Source organism: Rhinoderma darwinii, chromosome 4 (genome assembly GCF_050947455.1).
Source record: "Rhinoderma darwinii isolate aRhiDar2 chromosome 4, aRhiDar2.hap1, whole genome shotgun sequence".
NCBI classification, from domain to species: domain Eukaryota; kingdom Metazoa; phylum Chordata; class Amphibia; order Anura; family Rhinodermatidae; genus Rhinoderma; species Rhinoderma darwinii.
In genome coordinates this window covers 268,367,920-268,393,044 of record NC_134690.1, presented here as the reverse complement: position 1 = coordinate 268,393,044, position 25,125 = coordinate 268,367,920, and the positions used below count along the sequence as shown (strand labels likewise).

Genomic DNA, 25,125 nt, shown 5'->3' with positions numbered 1-25,125 from the left:
ATATATATAGATATAGATATATATATATAGCTGTATATATGTATATATATCTATATATAGACATATATAGATATATATCTATATAGATATATATATCTATACAGATATATATCTATATATATATATATATATATATATATATACACACACACACATATATATATATATTTATAAATGCAGTGTTTGATATAATATTTATCATTCAACCCATTATTTGAACTGACTTAAGGAAAACATTCAGACTACTCACAAAGAATTGACTAAATCGAATCTTCATAGGTACCCTTTGTCCAAATGCGTCAGAGACTGGTCCCTGTGTGGGGGAGGGGGAGGCATTCCACTCACTTATCCTATACATAGTATAATTTTTGTTCCCCTATTGATCGTTTTCATCCAGGGAGTTACTTTTTCCTCCTCTTCTATTCCAGCTTCACCAATAGGGAGGTGATGCTGCTTCCACAGCTGCTGTCCATAGGCTGAGCACACAGTATCTAGAAGGGGATTCACTGGGTTCAGTTAGTGCACAGTGTCTCAGGCAAGCGCTAAGACATAAGGGGATTCCCCTCTGTGTGCAGAAACTCTTCTTGGTGCTCAGTTTCTGCCTGGTACTCAGGATGCAGCTCTGCAAGGGACGTTTCCTGGGGATCTCTGTGGCTATAGCACATGGGGTGTTCTCTGGCTCCCTCAACATCCTGCTCAAGTTCCTAATAAGCAAGTACCACTTCTCCTTCCTAACCCTAGTGCAGTGCATGACCAGCTCCACTGCAGCTCTCACACTGGAGGTGCTCAGGCGCTGTGGGAAGATATCTGTTCCTCCATATGGGTTCCAGCTCGCACGGATCTTTGCAGGGGTAACAGTTCTCTCCACTCTGCAGTCCACCCTTACATTGTGGTCTCTTCGAGGACTTAGTCTTCCTATGTACGTTGTGTTCAAGCGATGTCTGCCCCTGGTGACCCTATTAATTGGAGTGCTGGTGCTTAGGAACGGGCTGCCCTCTGTAGGGGTGCTCACTGCTGTTATCATTACCACCTGTGGGGCTGCTCTGGCAGGTAAGTACATCATCAATTATCATACAATGCCTTCCAGTGCATGTACAGATGTGGAGCAGGGTCCCAAATTGCAGGAAACTTAAAGTCTGCTTTATCTACATTTATTATGCCTTTTAATGCAACCTACTGCTCCTGAAGCAGCCAGTTCAGGCTCTGGAGATGGTAACTGTAGTGTTCTGGCAGGAAAAAGTGTCCCCATGATCACTACCTTATCCCAGGACCTGTATATACATATAAATATGCATGTCACTTTTATAAGCTGCACACAGAAGCCTTAAATTCCTTGCTCCCTAGTTTTGCAGCACTTGTCCTGCTTGCTTTACCTTTACTTTATCTTTTCAATTATTAGATCTTTTTATCATTTCAGAATGACTGTGATGGGTTCATAAGCAGACACTGAGGACAGGGTGACAAAGTTATACATTAGCTTGCTCCAGATACTTGCAATGGCAACATTAAATCAATCACAGAAATCATGAAATCAACATGAATTATTAGTAAACACCCAACAATAGTATCTTTGCAATGTGCAAGAATATTTTACCATGTTATAAGATGGAATGATTGTCATTAGGTTGCTTTATGTGTGCAGTACACAATATCCTTGTCCCAAAAGTCCCATTGGGTACAAGTAAATGATTTACCTGTATAATCATGCCTTTGTCTCATAGACATATACTGTAAGCATACGCAGTATGCAGTATAAATGAATGAATGGGTCGGTGAGACCTGTTGACATCAGGTTTTTCACCTAATGCTATCATATAAAATATAATATTTCTTAAACAATATTGTCATATTTTGTAAGATAAATATAGTGGTACTAGACACAATACATCTTTCGTTAACCTTTAAATACAATTAAAAAGAAGAAAAAAATCTGGCATAATGAATTTGTGTCAAGTCTGATGTTTTTGTAGTCACCCCCGCAACTCTCGTGAAATCACCCATTAACCTGTCTTCTTATGAACTTATTCAGTTTAACATTGTATTTATTATGTCAGATTGTACTGTATTTAACATCCATGATTTTCTCCCATATTATCATGCTAATTTAAAAAGCATGAAGAAGAAATCTGCAGTCTTGTTTTGTGCAGATATCTAAAAATAAGTAGTATCCAAAGACACTGCTAGATACAATTACATTTCTTCAGTAGTTTCCGCTATATAAAGACAAAAAGGTGCACTCAGTAATATCAGTATTCTCCATACCAACCTTATTTGTGTGAGTTTTATTTCTCTTACACACTTGTCATTCAGTATAATTGCACTATATATGACCACAAGTTTAAAGAAACTTGATTTATCTTACATAACTCCGATCATGGCTTGAAGATTCAGTTAATAAAGTTTTCCATTGACACATATGTGGAATGGCTTGAAATGTGTAAAGCTTTCAAAATCAGCTTTAGGGCATGACCACACATGGCGGAATTCCTCCGCAACTGTCCGCATCAATGCCGCACCTAATCCGGGTTGCGGATTACGGCTGCGGATCTGCACAAAATGTGCAGAAAATTGATGCGGACTGGCCGCTGCGGACTGCAGGAAAAGTGCTTCCCTTCTCCCTATCAGTGCAGGATAGAGAGAAGGGACAGCACTTTCCCTAGTGAAAGTAAAAGAAATTCATACTTACCGCCCGTTGTCTTGATGACGCGTCCCTCCTTCGGCATCCAGCCCGACCTCCCTGGATGACGCGCCAGTCCATGTGACCGCTGCAGCCTGTGCTTGGCCTGTGATTGGCTGCAGCCGTCACTTCCACTGAAACGTCATCCTGGGAGGCCGGACTGGAGACAGAAACAGGGAGTTCTCGGTAAGTATGAACTTATATGTTTTTTTACAGATACATGTATACTGGGATCGGTAGTCACTGTCCCGGGTGCAGAAACAGTTACTGCCGATCGCTTAACTCTTTCAGCACCCTGGACAGTGACTATTTACTGACGTCTCCTAGCAACGCTCCCGTCATTACGGGAGCCCCATTGACTTCCTCAGTCTGGCTGTAGACCTAGAAATACATAGGTCCAGCCAGAATGAAGAAATGTCATGTTAAAAAACCAATACGCTCCGCACCACACATAACATGTGCATGACAGCTGCGGACTTCATTGCGGAACTTAGAATCTCCATTGAAGTCAATGGAGAAATTCCGCCATGAGTCCGCAACCAGTCCGCCACTGCTCCGCAACAGACAGAGCATGCTGCGGACACCACATTCCGCTCCGCAGCCTATGCTCCGCAGCGGAATTGTACGCATCGTGTAAACGAACACTGCGAAATTAAAGTGAAAGTCAATGGAGAAACGGCTCCGCTGCGGATTAACGCTGCGGAGTGTCCGCAGCGGAATTTAAGTGAAAATCCGCCATGTGTGAACCCGCCCTTAGGGTATGTTCACACCCTTACTAAAAAACGTCTGAAAATACGGAGCGGTTTTCAAGGGAAAACAGCTTCTGATTTTCAGCCGTTTTTTTTTTAACAACTCGCGTTTTTTGCAGTGTTTTTTACGGCCATTTTTGGAGATGTTTTTCTATAGAGTCAATGAAAAACAGCTGCAAAAACGTCTCGAGAAGTGACATGCACTCCTTTATACGGGGCGTTTTTTTACGCGCCGTTTTCTCAAAACGGCTGCGTAAAAAACGCCACGTCGGAATAGAACAACGTTTTTTCCATTGAAATCAATGGGCAGATGTTTGGAGGCATTCTTCTTCCAATTTTTCCGCCATTTTTCGACAATTTACAGCCCAAAAAATGGCAGAAAATAAGCCATGTGAACATACCCTTATATGGATTTTTTTAAGGCCTCATTCACACTTTGCAGAATTGGTTAGTATTTTGTATCAGTATTTTTAAGCCAAAACCAGGACTGGATCCTAAACACCGGGGTAATAAAATAAAAAGTTGTATAGTTCCTCTCTTTGAATCTACTTCTGATTTTGGCTTTAAAATGTTGATGCAAAACACTGACCAAATCTGCAATGTGTGTGAATGAGGCCTAAGAGCACCCCAGGCTTCCTTGTAAGAGAATATTTGTAACAAGACAAAAGGATCTAATAGATGCTTTAAACTTTTTGGTTTTCTCCATAGACAAAGTCTCCTAATCAAGTATTAATTAAGACTGAATGTTTAGCCTAAACCCCCTTAGAAAAAAGCAACCTAGCATGCATGTTAAAGTGTTGTACAGGATTAGAAAAATATATCTGCTTTCTTCCAAATACAGTGCCACTCCTGTCCACAGGTTCTGTGAGGTATCAGCTCCATTGAAGTAAATGCAATTCCTCACTCAACCTGTGGACAGGTGTGGCACTATTTTTGGAAGAAAGCAGCCATGTTTTTCTAATCCTGTACAACCCCTTTTAGGGTATATTCAAACATGGCAGACTTGTTGCAGACATTTTTTCAACTATCCGAATCATCTGAATGGGGTTTGCAGAGATCCATACACATGCTGCAGAAACAACCACATTCACATATTTAGAAACCATTTTGAGTGTTGAAATTTCTGCAACAAATCTGCCATGTCTGAATATACCCGCTGCAAATGTTGGTGCAGAATCGGGGCAATTACGCAACGAATCTGCACCAACATTTGCATATCTGACAGGTAATTCAAACGTTGCAGATATCACAGTGGACCTGCTACAGATTCCAGTTTTTGCATTGCAAAGGCTGAAATCTGCAGTGAAATTATGCTGCTCCTCTGCAACATAATGAGCATGCTGCGGAGGGGAAATTCTGCACCGCAGCCTAATTTCCGCACTGTTAATTTCCGCAACGTCTGAACTAAGTTTTCTAAAAATCTATAGAAACAAATGTAAAAAACGGCTGCTGCAGAATTCCACTGCGGACTGTCCACAGCAGAGTTCAACAGAAATTCCGCCACGTCTGAATGTGGCCTAATGGAGCTTGGACTTGGTCTACTTTCCTGATACTAATCTAAGTGCAGTTAAGCTACAATGAGTACATCAGCCAGATTTTGCTGCTAGGTAGGACATGAAAGTTTAATTAAAGAGGCTCTGTCACCACATTATAAGTGCCCTATCTCCTACATAAGGAGATGGACGCTATAATGTAGGTGACAGTAATGCTTTTTATTTAGAAAAACGATCTGTTTTCACCACTTATTAGTGATTTTAGATTTATGCTAATGAGTTGCTGAATGCCCAAGTGGGCGTATTTTTACTTTAGACCAAGTGGGCGTTGTACAGAGGATTGTATGACGCTGACCAATCAGCGTCATGCACTCCTCTCCATTCATTTTTTCAGTGCATAGGGATCCTGCTAGATCCTTATGTTCTGTCTTATACTAACACATTAACAATACTGAAGTGTTTAGACAGTGAATAGACATTCCACGGGATGTCTATTCGCAATCTCTGCACTTCGTTACTCTGTCTGTGGTAGTTACAGCAGAGGACGCGTAGTCTCGCGAGATTACGCGGTAGATGACAGGTTACAACGAGACTACGCTTCCTCTGCTGTAACTACCACAGACAGAGTAATGAAGTGCAGAGATTGTGAATAGACATCCCGTGGAATGTCTATTCACTGTCTAAACACTTCAGTATCGTTAATGTGTTAGTATAAGACAGCACATAAGGATCTAGCAGGATCCCTTTGCGCTAAGTAAATGAATGGAGAGGAGTGCATGACGCCGATTGGTCAGCGTCATACACTCCTCTGTACAACGCCCACTTGGTCTAAAGTAAAATACGCCCACTTGGGCATTCAGCAATGATTAGCATAAATCTAAAATCGCTAATAAAGTGGTGAAAACAGATCGTTTTACTAAATAAAAAGCATTACTGTCACCTACATTATGGCGCCGATCTCCTTATGTAGGAGATAGGGCACTTATAATGTGGTGACAGAGCTTCTTTAAGTTCAGCTCTTTTTCTATGCTCCTTCCTTGACATCATGCACTGTTATCTACACAATCTATGGGAAGATTTTCAGATTATATTCAATCCAATATGTGAATTTGGGGATGGTGGGACAGATCATTCATTCACGGGCAAAGCCAATTGCTATCCCTTCCACTGCCACAGTTCTGTTATCAGTGATTAAATGTGATCAAAATCAATAAGTTGTGCTTCTTGTTTATGCCTCCAATAGTTATTGTTTTAAGGTTCAGGAGGAAAGTGCTTTTCATAAGATACTAATCAAAAAAGCAAGTAGACAGCATCTGAAATTAGTTGGAGGAAGGAAGATCAGAAGCAATGTCAGAAAATATTATTTTATTGAAAGAGCAGTAGATACTTGGAACAAACTTCCAGTGGATGAGGTTGTAAAATCATCAGTAAGTGAATCTAAACATGCCTGGGATTGCAGGTGATTATACACCTTATGAGAGTCACGAGGTCTCCATCCCATGTGTGTTCATTTACTTATGATTACTTTACAGTTTAACCTTAAACAATGTTACCCCATCATAGCACATGTCCAAGGGCGTAACTAGGAAAGACTGGGCCCCATAGCAAACTTTTGACTGGGGCCCCCCTCCCCTGGGTGTCACACAACCCCCCTTGTAGATAGTGCCTTTTTTACAAACCCCCCCTTTTGATAACGCCATACAGCCCCCCTGTAGATAACGCCATACAGCCCCCTTTGTAGATATCTACAGAGGGGGCTGTATGGCGCTATCTACAGAGGGGGACTGTATGGCGTTATCTACAGGGGGTCTGTATGGCGTTCCCTACAGGGGGGGTGTATGGCGTTCCCTACAGGGGGGGACTGTATGGCGTTCCCTACAGGGGGGGGGGGGCTGTATGGCGCTATCTACAGGGGGGGCTGTATGGCGCTATCTACAGGGGGGCTGTATGGCGCTATCTACAGGGGGGCTGTATGGCGCTATCTACAGAAGGGGCTGTATGGAGTTATCTACAGGGGGGCTGTATAGCGTTACCTACAGGGAGTCTGTATGGCATTCCCTACAGGGGGGGTCTGTAGGGAACGCCATACAGCCCCCCTGTAGGGAACGCCATACAGCGTCCCCCCCTGTAGGGAACGCCATACAGCATCCGTCCCCCTGTAGGGAACGCCATACAGCATCCCCCCCCTGTAGGGAACGCCATACAGCGTCGTCGTCCCTGTAGGGAACACCATACAGCGTGTCTCCCCCTGTAGGGAATGCCATACAGCGTGTCCCTCCCTGTAGGGAACGCCATACAGCCCCCCCCTGTAGGGAACGCCATGCAGCGTCCCCCCTCCCAAAAAAATGCGACCTACAGTGTGTCCTAATAAAAGACATGTATCCCCTATCCACAGGATAGGGGATACATGTGTGATCGCTGGCAGCGATAGGGAGAACGGGAAACTTAAAGTCCCCTGAAGTTCTCCATGACTAACCTCGGACTTCCGGCGTCTGCGCAGCTCACTAAAAATGAAAGGAGCGCTGGTCACGCATGCGCACAAGAGGGACCGGCGCTCCATTCATTTCTCCGGAGCTGCCGACACAGACCCCGGAAGTCCGAGGTTTGTGATGGAGAACTTCAGGGGACTTTCAGTCACCCGTTCTCCTTATCGCTGCCAGCGATCACACATGTATCCCCTATCCTTTGGATAGGGGATACATGTCTTTTGTTTAATGGCAGAGCGGGGAGATGCCTCCCTGCTCTGCCGTAGTGTTCAGTGGCGTCGCGCTGTAGCAGCCATAGAGGCTGCTAGCGGAGCCTCCGGCCATGGTGGGGGCCCGTGCCGGCGGGCGACACGGGCCCCCTCATGCCGCGGGCCCCGTAGCAGCTGCTACGGCGATAGTTACGCCACTGCACATGTCCTATTACTACTGCATCTGCTCTTTGTCGTTCATTCATGAGTGGTCCTTTTTCCTAGACCAACATGTGATGAACGTTTACTAGACCACTGCCACTGTATGATCTTTGATGTTGTTCTACACTGTTGGAGGAGTCGGATGGCCACGATATTAGGTCACATTCACCCTCTTAAACATTGTGTTTTAGAGAGTTTTTGACTCTCGTTTAAGGTTTTCTTCGTTTTTATTTTATTAGAATTGTGATGTCCACGAGCCTTTTCTTTTTTTCAATGACAGTACTGGTCCTTTTGTTTACCCACCCTTCACATGAGCATTAGCATATTCCTCTTTCTTACCATGTGTAAAATTCTAAGCCTTAAAGTCCGGGGTTTTAATTCTCGGCATAAGAGACAGAAAGCATATTTTGATTATGCAAAACAAAATCCAGATATTCTTTGCATTCAGGAATTTAATTTCATCCTCCCTCCCACCCTACATTTTTCAACCTGCGTTATCACACTCACTATCACTCCATGTTTTGCACTAAAAGTCGGGTAGTCTCCACATTTATCTGTAACTCTCTGCCTTTGCAAGTAACCAAGAGATTCACTAATTCACAGGGGCATTATTTAATCTTGATGGGAGATCTCTATAGTAATAAAAGATGTATTTTAAATACCTACGATCTCAATGACTCGCTTATAGAATTTTTTCTATCTTTATGTGAATTGCTAACCCAACTTGAGTATACTAGACTGTTTTTATGTGGAGACTTCAACTTCACTTTACACCCTTTTATAGATTCTACAGCGACATCCTCTCCAGTTAGATCCCAGGTGCAAAAGATTGCCATATTAAATGCCTTTCTGATACTTGGAGAGAATTTAACACTAGGACCAGAGGCTATACTTACTTCTCCCCAGCACATCACCACTATTCCAGACTTGACTGGATCCTCAGTAATTCTGTCTCACTACCATGTCCTTTTCTCATCATGCCATATGTGCCTGATCTGACCACGATATGGTCCTCACAGACTTCAACCATGGTCCCCATACAAAAATGCCATATACCTGGAGGATTAATGAAGCCCTACCGACTAATCCCAATATAGCCACTAAGGCTCGAGAGAAAATTGATTAATACTTTCGCATTAATGCTGACCCCTCAGTGTCAATAGATGTATACTGGCTGGCACGGTTATTAGAGACTTCTTAATTTCTTAGGCTTCTCGGCTAAAAAAAAGAAAGAACTAGAGTACAGGAGGATTTGGAGCATAATATTGCTAGGCTAGAAATCTACCACCTCTGAAAACCCTCCAAATATCTCCAGAAACTCATAAGGGACACAAGGTTGGAGCTTAATACACTACTTACACATAAAACTGAAATGGCATTGGCATGGACTCAAGCCATCTATTTTCATCAGGCTAACAAACCTGATAAGCTTCTAGCTCGTAAACTTTGTGAAAAGAAAACATTAAATACTAGACATAAAATCCAGGTCCAACCAAGTCATATGTTACCCAGTCCGGATAAGACATAGTCTACGTTATTTGAATATTACCAGAAACTATATGAGGCACCCTCCATCCCCTTTGCGTCCCCTACCCATACCTTTTTGGAGAACATTAATTTGGCACAATTATCTACTGCTGTCCTAACATACCTCAATTCTCCTATTATGAAGGAGGAGGTGGAAGAGGCGGTTAAACGACCTAAACTGGGTAAAGCTACAGGCCTGGATGACCTGACAGAGAAATATAACAAATAAATATGTCTCCCTCTCTTTCTCCCCCATTTAGTGAATCTGTTTAGCTATATTTTCCATGGTACTGGGATCTATTCAGATTTCCTTATGGCCCTAATTACCATGATTTCCAAGCCTGGTTGATAATTGTTCAAATACCCCTTTATCAATCCTGGCATTGGATATAGAAAAGGCTTTTTATACTCTGTCCTGGTTCTATCTACAAATAACTCTCGCCATGATGGGGTTTAAGGGTCCTTTTATGACAGCACTAAACGCGTTCTATTCTATCTCCGCTGCTTGCCTAAAAATCCCCTCAATTAATATGACACCTATTATATAAATGGAACTATTTTGCCCTTTGAAAAAAACTAAAGTCAGATTTACTGAAATGGAACCGCCTGTATTTGTCATGGATAGGTAGAATACACTCAGTAAAAATGGTGCTATTGCCGAGGTTTCTCTATCTGTTTCGCAACCTCCCAATACTAGGTCACACATCCAAGCATTACAAAAATAAGTCTTCTCCTTTGTATGGTCTCAAAAAAAGACCTTGCATAGCCAGGAACATTATGTATCTCCACAAGGGTGTGGATGCCATGTCCGTATCTAATCTAGTCAAGTAACACATTGCTGCCTGGATTGTGCAGTTAGCCCGATACAGGCTGGAGAAATTGCCTCCTTTGGGTTACTAGTGAAGCAAATCTATTTGCACCCACACCTTGGTCAACACTCTTGTGGACTACGTTACCATTGCCTTCTACTCTTAAACAACATGCCCCTTTTGCTTATTTCTCCAACCTCTTGTGGCGCCAGTTCTGATTAAAATATACGTTGCAATCTAGCCTATCTATCCTGACTTCTTTGTTTAGTTAACCAGCTTTTCCTCCAGGGAAAGTTTAGTTGGTGGCGCTGTGGGTACATTAGGTGACTTTCTACAGCGAGGTAAACTGATGTTGGTTAACACAACCCTTGGTCAATGGTGGTGAAAGCAACAGATATTTTACTTCCTATCCTCCTTCAATAGCCTCTTTACTAAATTAGAATTTAGTTCTATGGAGTACATCTGAATATCATCCTGTAGCCCCTGGGAGCTTGTCTCGTCTCTATAGTGTGTTGAATTGGACACAGCATCAGAACAAACTTCCATTTATGTTACAGTGGGAATCTGACTTTGATTTCACTTTGTCTCTTAAGTGCTGGCACCAAAGCTAAACGTCACTAAGCAAAAACAGCTGGCAGGTCTCACTCACTGACACATCGCTTAAAGTACTCCACCGAGCTTACATGTTACTGACTAGGTTACATGCCATTTATCCAGATGTATCAGATTTATGCTTTAGGGTGTGTGATGGGATAGGCTCTCGCCTCCACATTTTATGGACGTGCCCAATTGTCCACAGATTTTGGAGATAGATAGGTCATCTAATTGCTTCTGTTACTAATGCTCCCTCTAGTCTCCACTCTCAGTCCTGCTCAAAGGGCAAAAATCACCTAGGGTTGCAAATGTGTCCTTTAAGCTGTAACAGAATATTACCATGGCTGCCATGATACATATAGCACAACAGCGGAAAAAGCCAAACCCCGTGATTGACGTAGTGAAGGCTAGGATAATCAAAATCATGGTTTGTGAAAAGCTTACAGCTATGCGCCTAGACAAGATGAATTTGAACTACTATGTCAGACAGTGACTTCATTTTCACTCTCATTTTCCATTTGCTTCAGATTTTGCTGAACAGTGCCCATGTGTATTTTGTTTGAACATTTGTTAAATTTCTATAGTTTCTGTATTACATCGTTAATTGAAAGATGTGTTCATGATGCAACATTATCTTTGCCTATTTATATTGCCCCCCTGCGAGAGGTATCTTTTGGCAATTTGTTGCCAACAATTAAGTTTCAAATACAATAAATACTTTTAAAACATAAACATACCAGGGATAATCATATACCTATCCTAAGGTACAACAAAAAGGATATAGTATTATGGCAGACTAGATGGACCATGTGTTTTTTTTCCTGCTGCCAATCTATGTTTTTATGTTACTTAATCTTGGACAAAATATTCATGCTCTAGGACAGTAGTACAATCTCTAAGTAGTAGTACAATCTCTGGGACATCATTTTTATTAAGTCATTCTCCGAAAAGGGAGATGTCTATTGGGTTGAGGCTGTGTTATATAATTGAAAGAAAAACTGAAGCTAAAGACGTTGTAGCTTTATTCTAGGGCTTATAAATATTAACCTCTTGAAACTTCTTTAAACTTTTTAACCTACGTAAATACCTTCATTGTTTTAATCATATATGTGCTTATATTACTTTGTCCATGACTTCTGGAATTGTGTAACTAGCTTATAATATCTACAGAAATGTTACAGTTCATGACCAAGCATATAATATCCTGTGCTTTCCCTGCTCTAAACATAGTTGAAACTAACATGCTCAGATCAAGTCAGCATCCTCAAGAGAACATATGAGCCACTTGTTGGGGAACACAAGACTACCCTACTTTTAGTGGTAATGATTCTGTCCTTGCACCCAACGCCTTTGTCAAAAGGAAACTTCTGCAAAAAACTGTGTATATATATATATATATATATATATATATATATATATATATATATATATATATATATTTTAAAAGGGGCGGGGTACAGTCCTAGAAGACCTCATAGTGTCTGTCATGGGCACAGGGTATGTGGACACACTAGGCCGCTCCGCCGTAGCGGGGAGGCAGCTGACCAGGTCACAGTCTATGCGAAAGTCAATGGCAGACAGTAATGCTTAGGTACCTGGAATAGTCCAGATGGTGGCTGTGGCTTCAGCACGGATGGAGGCTGGTGCGGCAGGTGGCGCCAGACGTGGTGGGCAGTATCCGATGTAGCAGAAGACACTGGACGTGGCAGAAGACACTGGACGTGGCAGAAGACACTGGATGTGGCAGACCACACTGGACGTGGCAGACGACACTGGACGTGACAGAAGACACTGGACGTGGCAGAAGACACTGGACGTGGCAAACGACAGCAGGTGCAGTAGAAACGACTCCAACGCTGGTAGGCACAGGAACTAGAACAATACGGAATACAGGAACGGGTAACAGGGCACGGGTAACAACTGGAACGGGGAAACACTAAGGGACCATTTGCGAGACAGACTGGGATAGACTAACAATGCTCAGGCAAGGATCAGAAGGCCTGGGGCCTTCTTATAGACCAGGAAATCATGGCAGTTGATGATGATGACGATCCTTTTGTGCGCGCGCTGGCCCTTTAAGGCCGTGCGCGAGCAAGCGCATGCACCCTACGGGACACAGCAGGACGGAGTGGAAGTGAGGGCTGGCGTCTCCTAGGAAGGAGACAGGGGCCAGCGCTCACGGATCCATGGCTGCGGGCGTCGGGAGGTGAGTAAACCCGACGGCCCGCGGCCATGGACGCTACAGTATCCCCCCTTCTTGAGACCACAGCGAGAGAGGAACTTTTTAATGAGAGCAGGAGCACTGAGGTTCTCTTCTGGCTCCCAGGACCTCTCCTCAGGACCAAACCCTCTCCAGTGCACCAAATAGAAACTCCTTCCTCCTACCCTTTTGCAGTCCAGGTTCTCCTTAACCTCGAATACATCAGAAGGACCGCTGGGAGCAACTGTGGAACTAGAAGTCTTGCTGTAGCGGTTCAGGACCACTGGCTTCAGGAGGGACACATGGAAGGAGTTAGGGATTCTGAGGGTAGGAGGCAGCCGCAGTCCATAGGAGACAGGGTTGATCCGTGGCAGAATCTCGAAAGGACCAAGGAACCTGGGAGCAAACTTGCATGTCCCATGAAACTTGCGAATGTTCCAAGAGGACAGCCAGACTTTAGTCCCCAGAAGATACTGAGGCGGCTCTCTTCTCTTAGTATCTGCCTTTCGCTTCATGCGATCTACTGCCAGCAAAATAGAGGACCGGGTCTGTTTCCAGATCTGCAGGAAGTCCCCATAAGCAGAGTCAGCAGCGGGTACCTGAGATGAAGTCGACACAGGAAGAGGGACTCTAGGATGTTGACTGTACACAATGTGGAATGGAGTGGAAGTGGTGGACTCACTTGTGTGGTTGTTGTATGAGAACTCGGCCCATGGAAGAAGCTGTACCCAGTTATCGTGCTGTGAAGAGATGAAGTGGCGGAGATAATTCTCCATGATCTGGTTGATCCTCTCAACTTGCCCATTGGATTGAGGCTGATAGGCAGAGGAAAAGTCCAAACTCACATCCAGGAGTTTACAGAGGGCTCTCCAGAACTTAGAGGTAAACTGAACCCCCTGGTCGGACACAATGTGAAGAGGCAAGCCATGCAAGCGAAAGATGTGCTGAATGAAGAGACTCGCCAGTCGGGGAGCAGAGGGTAGCCCGGTCAGCGGGATAAAATGAGCCATCTTAGAGAACCGGTCCACCACCACCCAGATGGTGTTGCATCCTGCTGAGGGAGGAAGGTCTGTGACGAAGTCCATCGCAATGTGCTGCCAAGGGGCACTGGGTACAGGCAGAGGTTGAAGCAGGCCGGCAGGCTTGGAGTGAGTCACTTTGTTAGAGGCACACACCGTGCAAGAAGAGACAAAGTCCAGAACATCTTTAGGTAGCGTGGGCCACCAAAAGTGACGAGCAATCAGGTCTTGGGTTTTACGGACACCAGCGTGTCCAGCCAGTTTAGAACTGTTTCCCCAGCGGAGAATTCTTTTTCTGTCTGCAAAACGAACAAAAATTCTCCCCGGAGGGATGTCTCTAAGCTGCAGAGCATTAGCGGTGACAACGCAGGATGGGTCTATGATAGTCTGAAGGGACTCCACCGTGTCTTCCGTCTTAAACGATCTGGACAGGGCATCGGCCCTCACATTCTTGTCAGCGGGACGGTAGTGGAGCAGAAACTGGAAACGGGTGAAGAACAGCGACCACCTGGCTTGACGAGGATTCAGTCTTTGAGCGGACTGAAGGTAGGTGAGGTTCTTTTGGTCGGTGAAGATCAGGATGGGGTAAGCTGTGCCTTCTAGAAGATGTCTCCACTCCTCCAGGGCCAATTTGATAGCCAGTAGCTCCCGATCTCCAATGGAGTAATTGCGCTCAGCAGAAGCAAAAAGTCTTGAGTAGTAGCCACATACCACTGCCTTTCCTTTGGAGCTCCTCTGGAACAGAAGTGCACCAGAACCAACAGAGGAGGCGTCCACTTCCAGTGAGAACTGCCGAGATACGTCAGTGTGATGGAGGATTGAAGCTGAAGTGAAGGCTTTCTTGAGGCTAATGAATGCGGACTCTGCCTTTGGAGTCCATACCTTGGCGTACACACCCTTCTTGGTAAGGGTAGAGATGGGAGCCTTCAGAGAAGAAAAGTTCGGAATAAACTGCCGGTAGAAATTGGCGAATCCCAGGAACCGTTGTGTGGCCCTTAGGCCTTGAGGACGTGGCCATTCCAGGACAGACTTTAGTTTCTCAGGGTCCATCTTAAGGCCTTGATCCGAGATCACATAGCCCAGGAAGGGCAAAGACCTCTTTTCAAAGGTGCACTTCTCCAACTTGGCATATAAGCGATTCTCTCTTAGTCGCAGGAGAACTTGACGCACATGCCTCCGATGGGTCATCAGATCTGGGGAGAAAATTAAAATATCATCGAGATAAACTACAACACACATATAGAGGAGATCTCGGAAGATATCATTAACGAACTCCTGAAATACTGCGGGAGCGTTACACAGTCCGAAGGGCATCACTAGGTATTCGTAGTGCCCATCGCGGGTGTTAAATGCCATCTTCCATTCGTCACCCCGGCGAATCCGAATTGGATTATAAGCCCCCCGCATATCTAGCTTAGAAAAAATTCTGGCTCCTCGTATGCGATCAAAGAGCTCAGAAATAAGTGGCAACGGGTATTTGTTCTTGACCGTGATCTGATTGAGACCACGGTAGTCAATGCAGGATCGAAGAGATCCATCTCTCTTCTTAACGAAGAAGAAGCCTGCTTCAGCCGGGGAGGAAGATTTTCAAATAAAACCCCTCTCCAAGTTCTCCTTGATATAGGCTGACATAGATAAAGTCTCTGGCAAGGAGAGAGGATATACTCGTCCACGGGGAAGAGAAGCATTAGGAACCAGTTCAATGGAACAGTCATAATTCCAATGTGGAGGCAACGTCTCAGCCTCTCGTTTGCAAAAGACATCCGCAAAACTAGCATACTGAGAAGGTAGACCGAAAAGTGACTGAGGCAGAGGGGGCACAACAGGACGGACTCGTGACAGGCAATGGCTATGGCATCTGGAACCCCATTGAAGAACCTCTCCAGAATTCCAGTCAAGGGTCGGGGCGTGTAGACGGAGCCATGGCAGACCCAGCAGGATAGGATTGATAGCCTTAGGTAGTACCAGGAAGGTGATCTGTTCTGAATGAAGAGCTCCGACCCGTAGTGTTAACGGCTCTGTGATGAGCATGATCGGATCAGGCAATGGTAGACCATTCACAGAGGCAACTGCCAGGGGTCTCTCCAGACGGACTGTGGGTAGACGAAAACGATCCACTAGATCCTGCTGGATGAAATTAGCAGCCACACCAGAGTCAAGATAGGCGGAGGAAGGATGTGATGTCTCTCCGGTGACGATGGCCACGGGAATCGATAATCTGGAAGAGGTTTTAACGTTTGGAGACGTTCCACCTAGAGTTGCCTCTCCAATCAACCCTAGGTACTGGAGTTTCCTGGTTTCTGTGGGCATTGGCGCACAAAATGACCATTGAGGCCACAATACATACATAGTCCAGAGCAGCGTCTGCGCTGCTTCTTGTTCAGATAACCGGACTCTGTCTACCTGCATGGGTTCTTCTGGTAGCGCACTAGGAGAGAACAATAGTGGTCTCTGGACCAAGGGTGCTGGTCTGTGGACCCGGCTCTCCAGTCGAACCTCTTGAGAGTGCTCCCGGATTCTCATATCGACCCGGGTGGCTAACAGGATGAGGGCATCCAAGGTAGAAGGAAGGTCGCGGGCCGCCAGTTCGTCCTTAAAGTGAGAGGACAGTCCCTGCCAGAAGGTCGCCACCAGTGCCTCATTGTTCCATGCCAGCTCGGCTGCTAGGGTACGGAAGGAGATAGCATACTCCCCTACTGTGGAGCCTTCTTGCTTGAGGGTCAACAGAGTGGCTGCGGCAGAGGATGTTCGACCCGGCTCCTCGAACACGGCACGAAAGGACTGCAGGAACAAGGCTAGGTCTGCGGATACAGGTCCTTGTTGCTCCAAGATTGGGTTCGCCCATGCCAGGGCCTTACCAGAGAGGAGGGAGATAATAAATGCCACTTTGGCCTCCTCGGAGGGGAAGAGATGAGGCCGTAGCCTAAAATGAACTGTGCATTGATTAAGAAATCCTCTACATGCTCTGGGATCACCATCGTAGCGAGGAGGAAGAGGCAGAGGAACTGTGGATCCGGAACAAACAGGAGGAGCAACGGGCAGTGACACAGCAACCGCTTCAGGAGGAAGAACCGGAGGTGGAACAGGGAGTAGATCCAGGCGGACCAGGATAGAATTCACCGCCTCAAGGAGTTGATCCTGACGTGTGCGTAGGTCATGCATCTCTGTCTGAATCTTCTGGACTGCGCACGGGTAACAACTGGAACAGGGAATCACTAAGGGACCATTTGCGAGACAGACTGGGCTAGACTAACAACGCTCAGGCAAGGATCAGAAGGCCTGGGGCCTTCTTATAGACCAGGAAATCATGGCAGTTGATGATGATGACGATCCTTTTGTGCGCGCGCTGGCCCTTTAAGGCCGTGTGCGAGTGAGAGCGTGCGCACCCTACGGGACACAGCAAGACGGAGCGGAAGTGAGCGCTGACGTCTCCTAGGAAGGAGACAGGGGCCAGCGCTCACGGATCCATGGCTGCGGGCGTCGGGAGGTGAGTAAACACGACGGCCCGCGGCCATGGACGCTACAGTGTCATACATGACTTTTCAGGGCACTTTCAATTTGCGACCAAATCGAATCCGATGGCCAGTTTGATAGAATCGGACTTGAAATTAATTTTGGGAAATTTTCTTAATCATCAACATTAAAAGCAAAAAATGCTGGATATAGATCACTCTGTGTAATGAATCTATATAATATATGAGTTTGACTATTTGAATTGAATTACTGAAATAAATTAATGTTTTGATGATATTCTAATTAATTGATAACGGCAAGTAAAAAAAAAATAATAATAAAAAAAAAAATATATATATATATATATATATATATATATATATATATATATATAAAATCCATTATTTCCACCGCAATGACTACATGTGCCAGTGACAATGTGCCTGATCGTCTTGGAGTCATTCTTTTTATCTTTCTTTTCCATCCTCTAGACCTCCATAATGATGCCTCCTGGCCACGATACATTTCTGTAAAATTTGCCTCTCAGATACTTTTCCAACATTTCCGCATCTGATAAACGAAGATAAAATTCTAATGGTGCCACACTCTCTGCATAAGAATATAATGGTATCATATATGTGCCCCTAAATATAATAACACCATACACTGTGCCCCTGAATATAATAGTACCATGCACAATGCCCATGAACAAAAATGTGTCAAACACTGTTAAGTAAAGCACCACACACACACAGTGCTTCCTGTAGATAGTGCCACTCCCAATGCCCACTGTAGATCGTGCCCCTCACAGAGCCCCCTGTAGATCGTGCGCCTCATAGAGCCCTTCATAGATAGTGCCCCCATAGAGCCACCTGTAGATAGTGCCCCCATAGAGCCCCCTGTAGATAGTGCCCCATAGAGTCCCCTGTACATAGTGCCCCCTTAAAGTACCCTGTAGATAGTACCCCCTGTAGAGTCCCCTGTAGATAGTGCCCCCTGTAGATAGTGTTCCTGTAGATAGTGCTCCCTGTAGAGCCCACTATAGATCAAGTCCCCTGTAGATAGTGCCCCTTGTAGATAGTGCCCCCTGTACATAGGACTCCCATAGAGTCCCCTGTAGATAGTTCCCCCTGTAAAGTCCCCTGTAGATAGTGCCCCATGTAGATAGTGCCTCCTGTAGTCTACAGGCTGTAAATAGTGCCCCCTGTAGGGTCCGCTGTACATAGGGTCCCCATAGAGTCCCCTGTAGATAGTGCCCCCTGCAAAGTCCCCTGTAGATAATGCCCCCTGTAGATTCCCCTGTAGATAGAGCCCCATATAGTCCCCTGTAGTTAGTGTTCCTTGTAGATAGTGCCCCCTGTACATAGTGTTCCTGTAGATAGTGCCCCAATGCCGCAGCACGATGATGTAATTGCGCCGACAAATAAATTGCAGCGCTAGATAAATCAATTGTATCCATGTCCTAAGGACGCGGATACAATTGAGTTCAGGGGAGCAGTTTCAGGTTCCCGCTTCACCCCCCGGACATCCAAACCGGTTGTAACTTTAACAACTGGTTCAGGAGAACCGGGGGAAAACCGTCCGGATCCCACTCCTGTGTGCAGCTGTGTAGGTCTAATAGTAGCAGCAGCAGTACAGTATGAAATATGATGGATAGGCAGACCACTGTCTGTATTGGCAGATTTATTCATTGGCATCAGGTGGAGTTGTGTGAAAATCTTCATGGATCTATGCCTGAATAATTTTCAGAAATGTAATGCTTTCCACACTTTTGGAGGACAATTTTTTCCGCTCTGGTGAGTTGACGCCACCTGCCGTGCTGAATACCCTCCGTGGCAGAACACTGAAGGGTACACGGATTGCATACTTGGTCAGTTCCTGCCATTGGTCCAATCTGCTGACCTAGTATCATTACCAGTACCATTGGATCAGGGCTCAGGGTATCTCCCGGATAAAGAGCACAGTCCAGGTATGACTGAAGCTGGTTGTTTAGGCAGTGTGTATTCATTTGCTGATGTGCGTAAGATTGGCTCGTCAGATATAAGAACTGTTCCATCATGTTCAGCAAACTGTATTGGCTGCTGTAGCAGTAACGCTGGCACAGGCGATGGAGCGTCGACTCGGGGAGTGGAGAGAGGCCTAATGGCCAGACAAGCGGCTGGTAGGCGTCTGCTAGGTGAAAGCTGCAGAAAACTGGCTACAGAGCGTATCCTGATAAAATGCCAATTTTGCCTCCCTTTCGGAAGCAGAAAAAAATCCCCCATTTTGCTGGCCAGTACGAATTATCCACGTGAGTAGGTGATGCCATTTCATGTGCTGAAGGAGAGCTGTAGTTCCTACATTTCTGCCTGAACAGCCACAACTTATTCTCTGCCTGCAGAACTTGCAGACTGCAATGGTTTTATCGGCTGGTGGTGTAGAGAAAAATTCCCATATAGAAGATGCCAGCACAAAGCCACCACCAGCAATGCTTGCAACATTTCTTGCCACCCGTGGTGCTGTCTCTTAGGAGATATGAAGGCGCCCGCTAGAGGTCAGTGAAGACAGAAATGATGCTTGTCACGAAGGGTCTGTGGACCCACTGGGCTGTACCGCCTTGGCGGTAAGGCAGCTGGCCAACAGGGAGCAGGTGAATGTCTATAGTTCTATAGGTACCTGTGGCAGCTCAGACAGCAGCGGGGCAGGCTTGGTTGGGACATAGGTAGCAGGTGGACGTCAGGCGAGATGAAGCAGGTCAGACGTGGATGTAGCGCAGCACGACTTTGGCACAGCTCAGTACTAGACCAGGAATGTATGGATTGCTAGGAACAGAAACTGGAAACAGGTATAGGTACAGGGACAGGGACTGGAACAGGAAACACACTAGGAGGCCATTACATAGACAAACTATAGGGAACATAACAACGCTCAGGCATAGAACTAGGGGCTGGACCCCTCTTATAGTCCAGGGTACTCACGGGTCAAAGTTCATCCACGAGGTCTGGTACGCGCTATCCCTTTAAGAGTGGGTACGAGCAAGCGCGCGCACCCTACGGGATCTGGCTGATGTGAGTGGACGCGAGCGCTGGTGTCTCCTGTGGAGGAGGCTGGGGCCAGCGCTTGCCGACTTGTGGCTGCGGCTGTCAGGGGGATGTTGGAGCTGACAGCCCGCAGCCACGGACATTACAGTATCTCCCCTCTTACGCCCCCTCTTCTTGGGACCAGAGCGAGAGAGAAACTTCTTCAGAAGAGTAGGGGCATTGAGGTTCTCCTCTGGCTCCCAAGACCTTCAGGGCCAAACCCCCTCCAATCCACCAAATAAAAAGTCTTTCCTCTCACTCTCTTGGTGTCCAAGATCTCCTTGACCTCAAAGATGTCCGAAGGGCCGTTGGAGGCAACCACAGGGCTGGGAGTCTTGGAATAGCGGTTCAGGGTCACTGGTTTCAGGAGGGAGACATGGAAGGAGCTGGGAATCCTAAGGGTAGGCGGCAGCCGAAGTTTGTAGGCGACAGGGTTGATCTGCTGCAGGACCTCGAATGGTCCGAGGAACCTGGGGCAAATTTACATGACGGCACCCGCAGTCGGATATTCCTGGACAACAGCCAGACCTTAGACCTTAGTGCCAGGAAGAAACCGAGGAGATTCTCTTCTCCTTGTGTCAGTCTTCTGTTTCATGTGGTCCACTGCCATGCGGGGGTCTGCTGCCAGATCTGCAAAAAGTCTCTAAACATGGAGTCAGCTGCAGGTACCTCGGAAGTATCAGGCACCGGGAGAGGAATTCGTGGGTGCTGGCCGTAGACAATTCCGAACGGTGTATTCCTAGTAGACTCGCTGGTGTGATTATTGTCGGAGAACTCCTCCCATGGGAGCAGCTGCACCCAGTCATCATGCTTCTTGGAGATGAAGTGGTGTAGGTAGTTCTCCAAAATCTGGTTACTCCTCTCAACTTGACCATTAGACTAAAGATGGTAGGCAGAGGAAAAGTCCAACTTCACGCCAAGAAGTCCGCAGAGGGCTCTCCAGAACTTCGAGGTAAACTGAACACCTCGATCAGACACAACATGCCGCGGCAAGCCGTGCAGGTGGAAGATGTGTTGGATAAATAACTTGGCCAACTGAGGAGCAGAAGGAAGACCGGTCAGAGGAACGACGTGGGCCATCTTCGAAAATCGGTCCACCACCACCTAGACAGCACTGCAACCAGCCTGAGAGAGGCAGGTCCATGATAAAGTCCATCGTTATATGCTGCCAGGGAGCATTGGGCAAAGGCAATGGCTGGAGCAGACTAGCAGGTCTGGAGTGGGTGGCCTTGTTGGCTGCACATACAGCACAGGAAGAAACGAAGTCCACAATATCCTTGGGCAGTGTGGGCCACCAGAAATGACGAGCATTCAAATCTCGGGTCTTACACAACCCCTCGTGACCTGCCAGTATAGAGGAGTGTCCCCAGCGGTGGATTCTTCCACGATCAGCCAGGCGCACAAAAATCCTCTCTGGAGGAATGTCCCCAATTTGCAGAGGATTGACCGAGACAATGCAAGATGGATCGATAATGTTCTGTGGACTTTCTATGGTGTCTTCTGTCTCGAAAGACCTGGACAAGGCATCGGTTCTCACATTCTTGTCGGCCGGGCGATAATGAAGCTCAAACTGAAACCTTGCAAAGAACAGTGACCACCTGGCCTGACGAGGGTTCAGCCGTTGGGCCGTCTGGAGGTAGGTCAGATTCTTGTGGTCCATAAAAATCAAGATCGGATGAGCTGCGCCCTCTAGTAGATGTCTCCACTCCTCCAGAGCCAATTTGATGTCCAGTAACTCCCGATCCCCAATCGAGTAGTTACGTTCTTCGGAAGAGAAGAGCTTGGAAAAGTATCCACATACCCTTGACTTGCCCTTGGGACCTCTCTGGAACAGGAGTGCACCAGCACCGACAGAGGACGTGTCCACCTCCAACGAGAACTGCAGAGAGACATCCGGATGATGGAGGATAGAGGCTGACGTGAAGGCATTCTTCAGGCTATTGAATGCGGACTCTGCCTCAGGAGTCCACACCTTGGCATTCATACCCTTCTTAGTAAGGTTAGAGATGAGAGAAGTCAGTGAGGAGAAGTTCGGAATAAACTGCCTGTAAAAATTAGCAAATCCCAAAAAGTGCTATATGGCCCTCAAGGCTTGAGGGCGTGGCCACTCCAGGACAGACTTTACCTTTTCAGGATCCATCTCGATACTACGATTTGAGACGATGTAGCCCAGGAAGGGTAGAACATCCTTGTCAAATACACACTTCTCCAACTTGGCGTACAGACGATTCTCCCTTAACCGTAGCAGAACCTGGTGGACATGTCTCTGGTGCGTAATAGGATCTGGGGAGAAAATCAAGATGTCATCAAGGTAGACTACAACACAAACATAGAGGAGGTCACGGAAAATGTCATTCACAAACTCCTGGAAGACCGCGGGAGCATTACACAGGCCGAATGGCATTACTAGATACTCATAGTGTCCATCACGGGTGTTAAATGCCGTCTTCCATTCATCACCCTGGCGAATCCGGACTAGGTTGTAAGCCCCACGCAGGTCTAGTTTAGAAGACTTCTGTATGAAGCCCCTTTCTAAGTTCTATTTCACATAGGAGGACATGGACAGAGTCTCTGGCAAGGAGAGAGGATATACCCTACCACGGGGAAGGGATGCACCAGGAATCAGTTCAATAGGGCAGTCATACGCCCGATGTGGGGGCAATGTCTCCGCCTCTTTCTTGCTGAAGACGTCCGAAAAGGCAGCATAATGACCCGGGCAATCCTGCCAATGACCGAGGCAACAACCTTGACACTCAGGGCCCCACTGGAGAACCTCTCCAGAATTCCAGTCCAGGACTGAGGCATGCAGTTTGAACCACGGTTGGCCCAGCAACATAGGGTTAACATCTTTGGGCAGGACATAGAACGACAGAAGTTCGGAGTGAAAGGCTCCTACTTGGAGCCTCAGCGGCTTGGTCACAGCTATAACTGGGTCTGGCAGTGGTAGTCCATTCACTGAGGCAACTGTCAACGGGCTCTCCAGAGGGGTGGTGGGTAATTGCAGAAGGTCCACCAGATCTCTGCGGATGAAATTAGCAGCGAGTCCAGATACGCAGATACCTGATGTGTTTTCCCGCCGGACACTATGGTCACAGGTATGGACAATTTAAACGGAAGTCCATCTTTACCCAAGGTTGTCACTCCAAGCAACCCTAGGTTTTGGGATCTTTGGGGGCACAGGTGAACAAGATGACCATCGAGACCGCAATAAAGACAGAGTCCAGATGTGCGTCTGCGTTGTCTCTCTTGGGTAGATGACCTAAACTGGTCCGTTATTACCGACTTCTTAGGAGGATCAACATCTGAGGACAGCAGGGGTTGCTGCAAAGTAGGGACCAGATTAGGAAGGGCTTCCTCCCGTTGAACCTCTTGGAGGCGTTCACGGATCCGTATATCAATCCGGGCAGACAGAAGGATGAGGTCATCCAGTGTAGACGGCAGATCCCGGGCGGCAAGTTCGTCTTTAACTCTGGAAGATAGTCCATGCCAGAATTCTGCCACCGGAGCCTCAGTGTTACACAACAGCTTTCCCGCCAGGGTGCGGAAGTGGATGGCGTACTCATTCACGGAGGTGTCTCCTTGGCGCAGGTTAATCAAAGAAGCTGCTGCAGATGAGACCCGTCCAGGCTCCTCAAACACCATGCAAAAAGTCCGGAGGAAGGCAGGGAAGTCACGGGTCTCTGGTCCTTCTCTCTCCCAGATAGGGTTTGCCCATGCAAGAGCCTTGCCAGTGAGGAGAGAAATGATGAAAGTGACCCTGGCACCATCAGACGAAAAAGTCCTAGCATACAGTCTGAAATGGATCTGGCATTGATTAAGAAAACCACGATAGGTACTTGTCTCTCCATCATAGCGGTCAGGAAGTGGCAAAGAAACACGTGGGTCAATACTGCCAAGAGGTGTAGACTGAGGATCCACATTGCCAGGAGGTGTAGTAGGAGGAACCGCAGCTTGTGCCTCCTGCCGACGTGCAAGAATTTTCAACGCCTGGAGGAGTCCTGTCGAGACCGGAGGTCCAGCATATCCGCTCGCATCTCCTGTGACGTCGTCATAGTCTTGAATCGACCAGCGGGGTCCATGGCCTGAGCGTACTGTCACGAAGGGTCTGGGGACCCACTAGGCCATACCGCCTTGGCGGTAAGGCAGCTGGCCAACAGGGAGCATGTGAATGTCTATAGTTCTATAGGTACCTGTGGCAGCTCAGACAGCAGCTGGGCAGGATCGGCTCGAACTTAGGTAGCAGGCGGACGTCAGGCGAGATGAAGCAGGTCAGACGTGAATATAGCACAGCATGACTTTGGCACAGCTCAGTACTAGACCAGGAATGTATGGATTGCTAGGAACAGGAACTGGAAACAGGTATAGGTACAGGGACTGGAACAAGAAACACACTAGGAGGTCATCACATAGACAAACTATAGGGAACACAACAACGCTCAGGCATAGAACTAGGGGGCTGGACCCCTCTTATAGTCCAGGGTACTCACAGGACCATAGGTTTCAGAAGGGAGACATGGAAGGAGTTAGGGATCTTAAGGGTAGGAGGCAGCCGAAGCTTGTAGGAGACAGTGTTGATTTGTTTCAAAATCTCATAGGGTCCGAGGAACCTGGGAGTAAACTTGTACAATGGCACCCTTAGCTGGATATTC

General features: G+C 46.6%; 1 protein-coding gene across 1 annotated transcript in view; it reads left to right on the top strand.

Moving 5' to 3' along the window:
* The first annotated feature begins 445 nt into the window (after window positions 1–445).
* SLC35D3 (solute carrier family 35 member D3) overlaps window positions 446–25,125 on the top strand; it is a 53,560-nt gene continuing 28,880 nt past the window's right edge. The window contains exon 1 of the mRNA XM_075864301.1: window positions 446–1,050. Within this exon, the coding sequence (XP_075720416.1) occupies window positions 615–1,050 (436 nt within the window). The 5' untranslated portion in view covers window positions 446–614. The remainder of the gene's footprint in view (window positions 1,051–25,125) is intronic.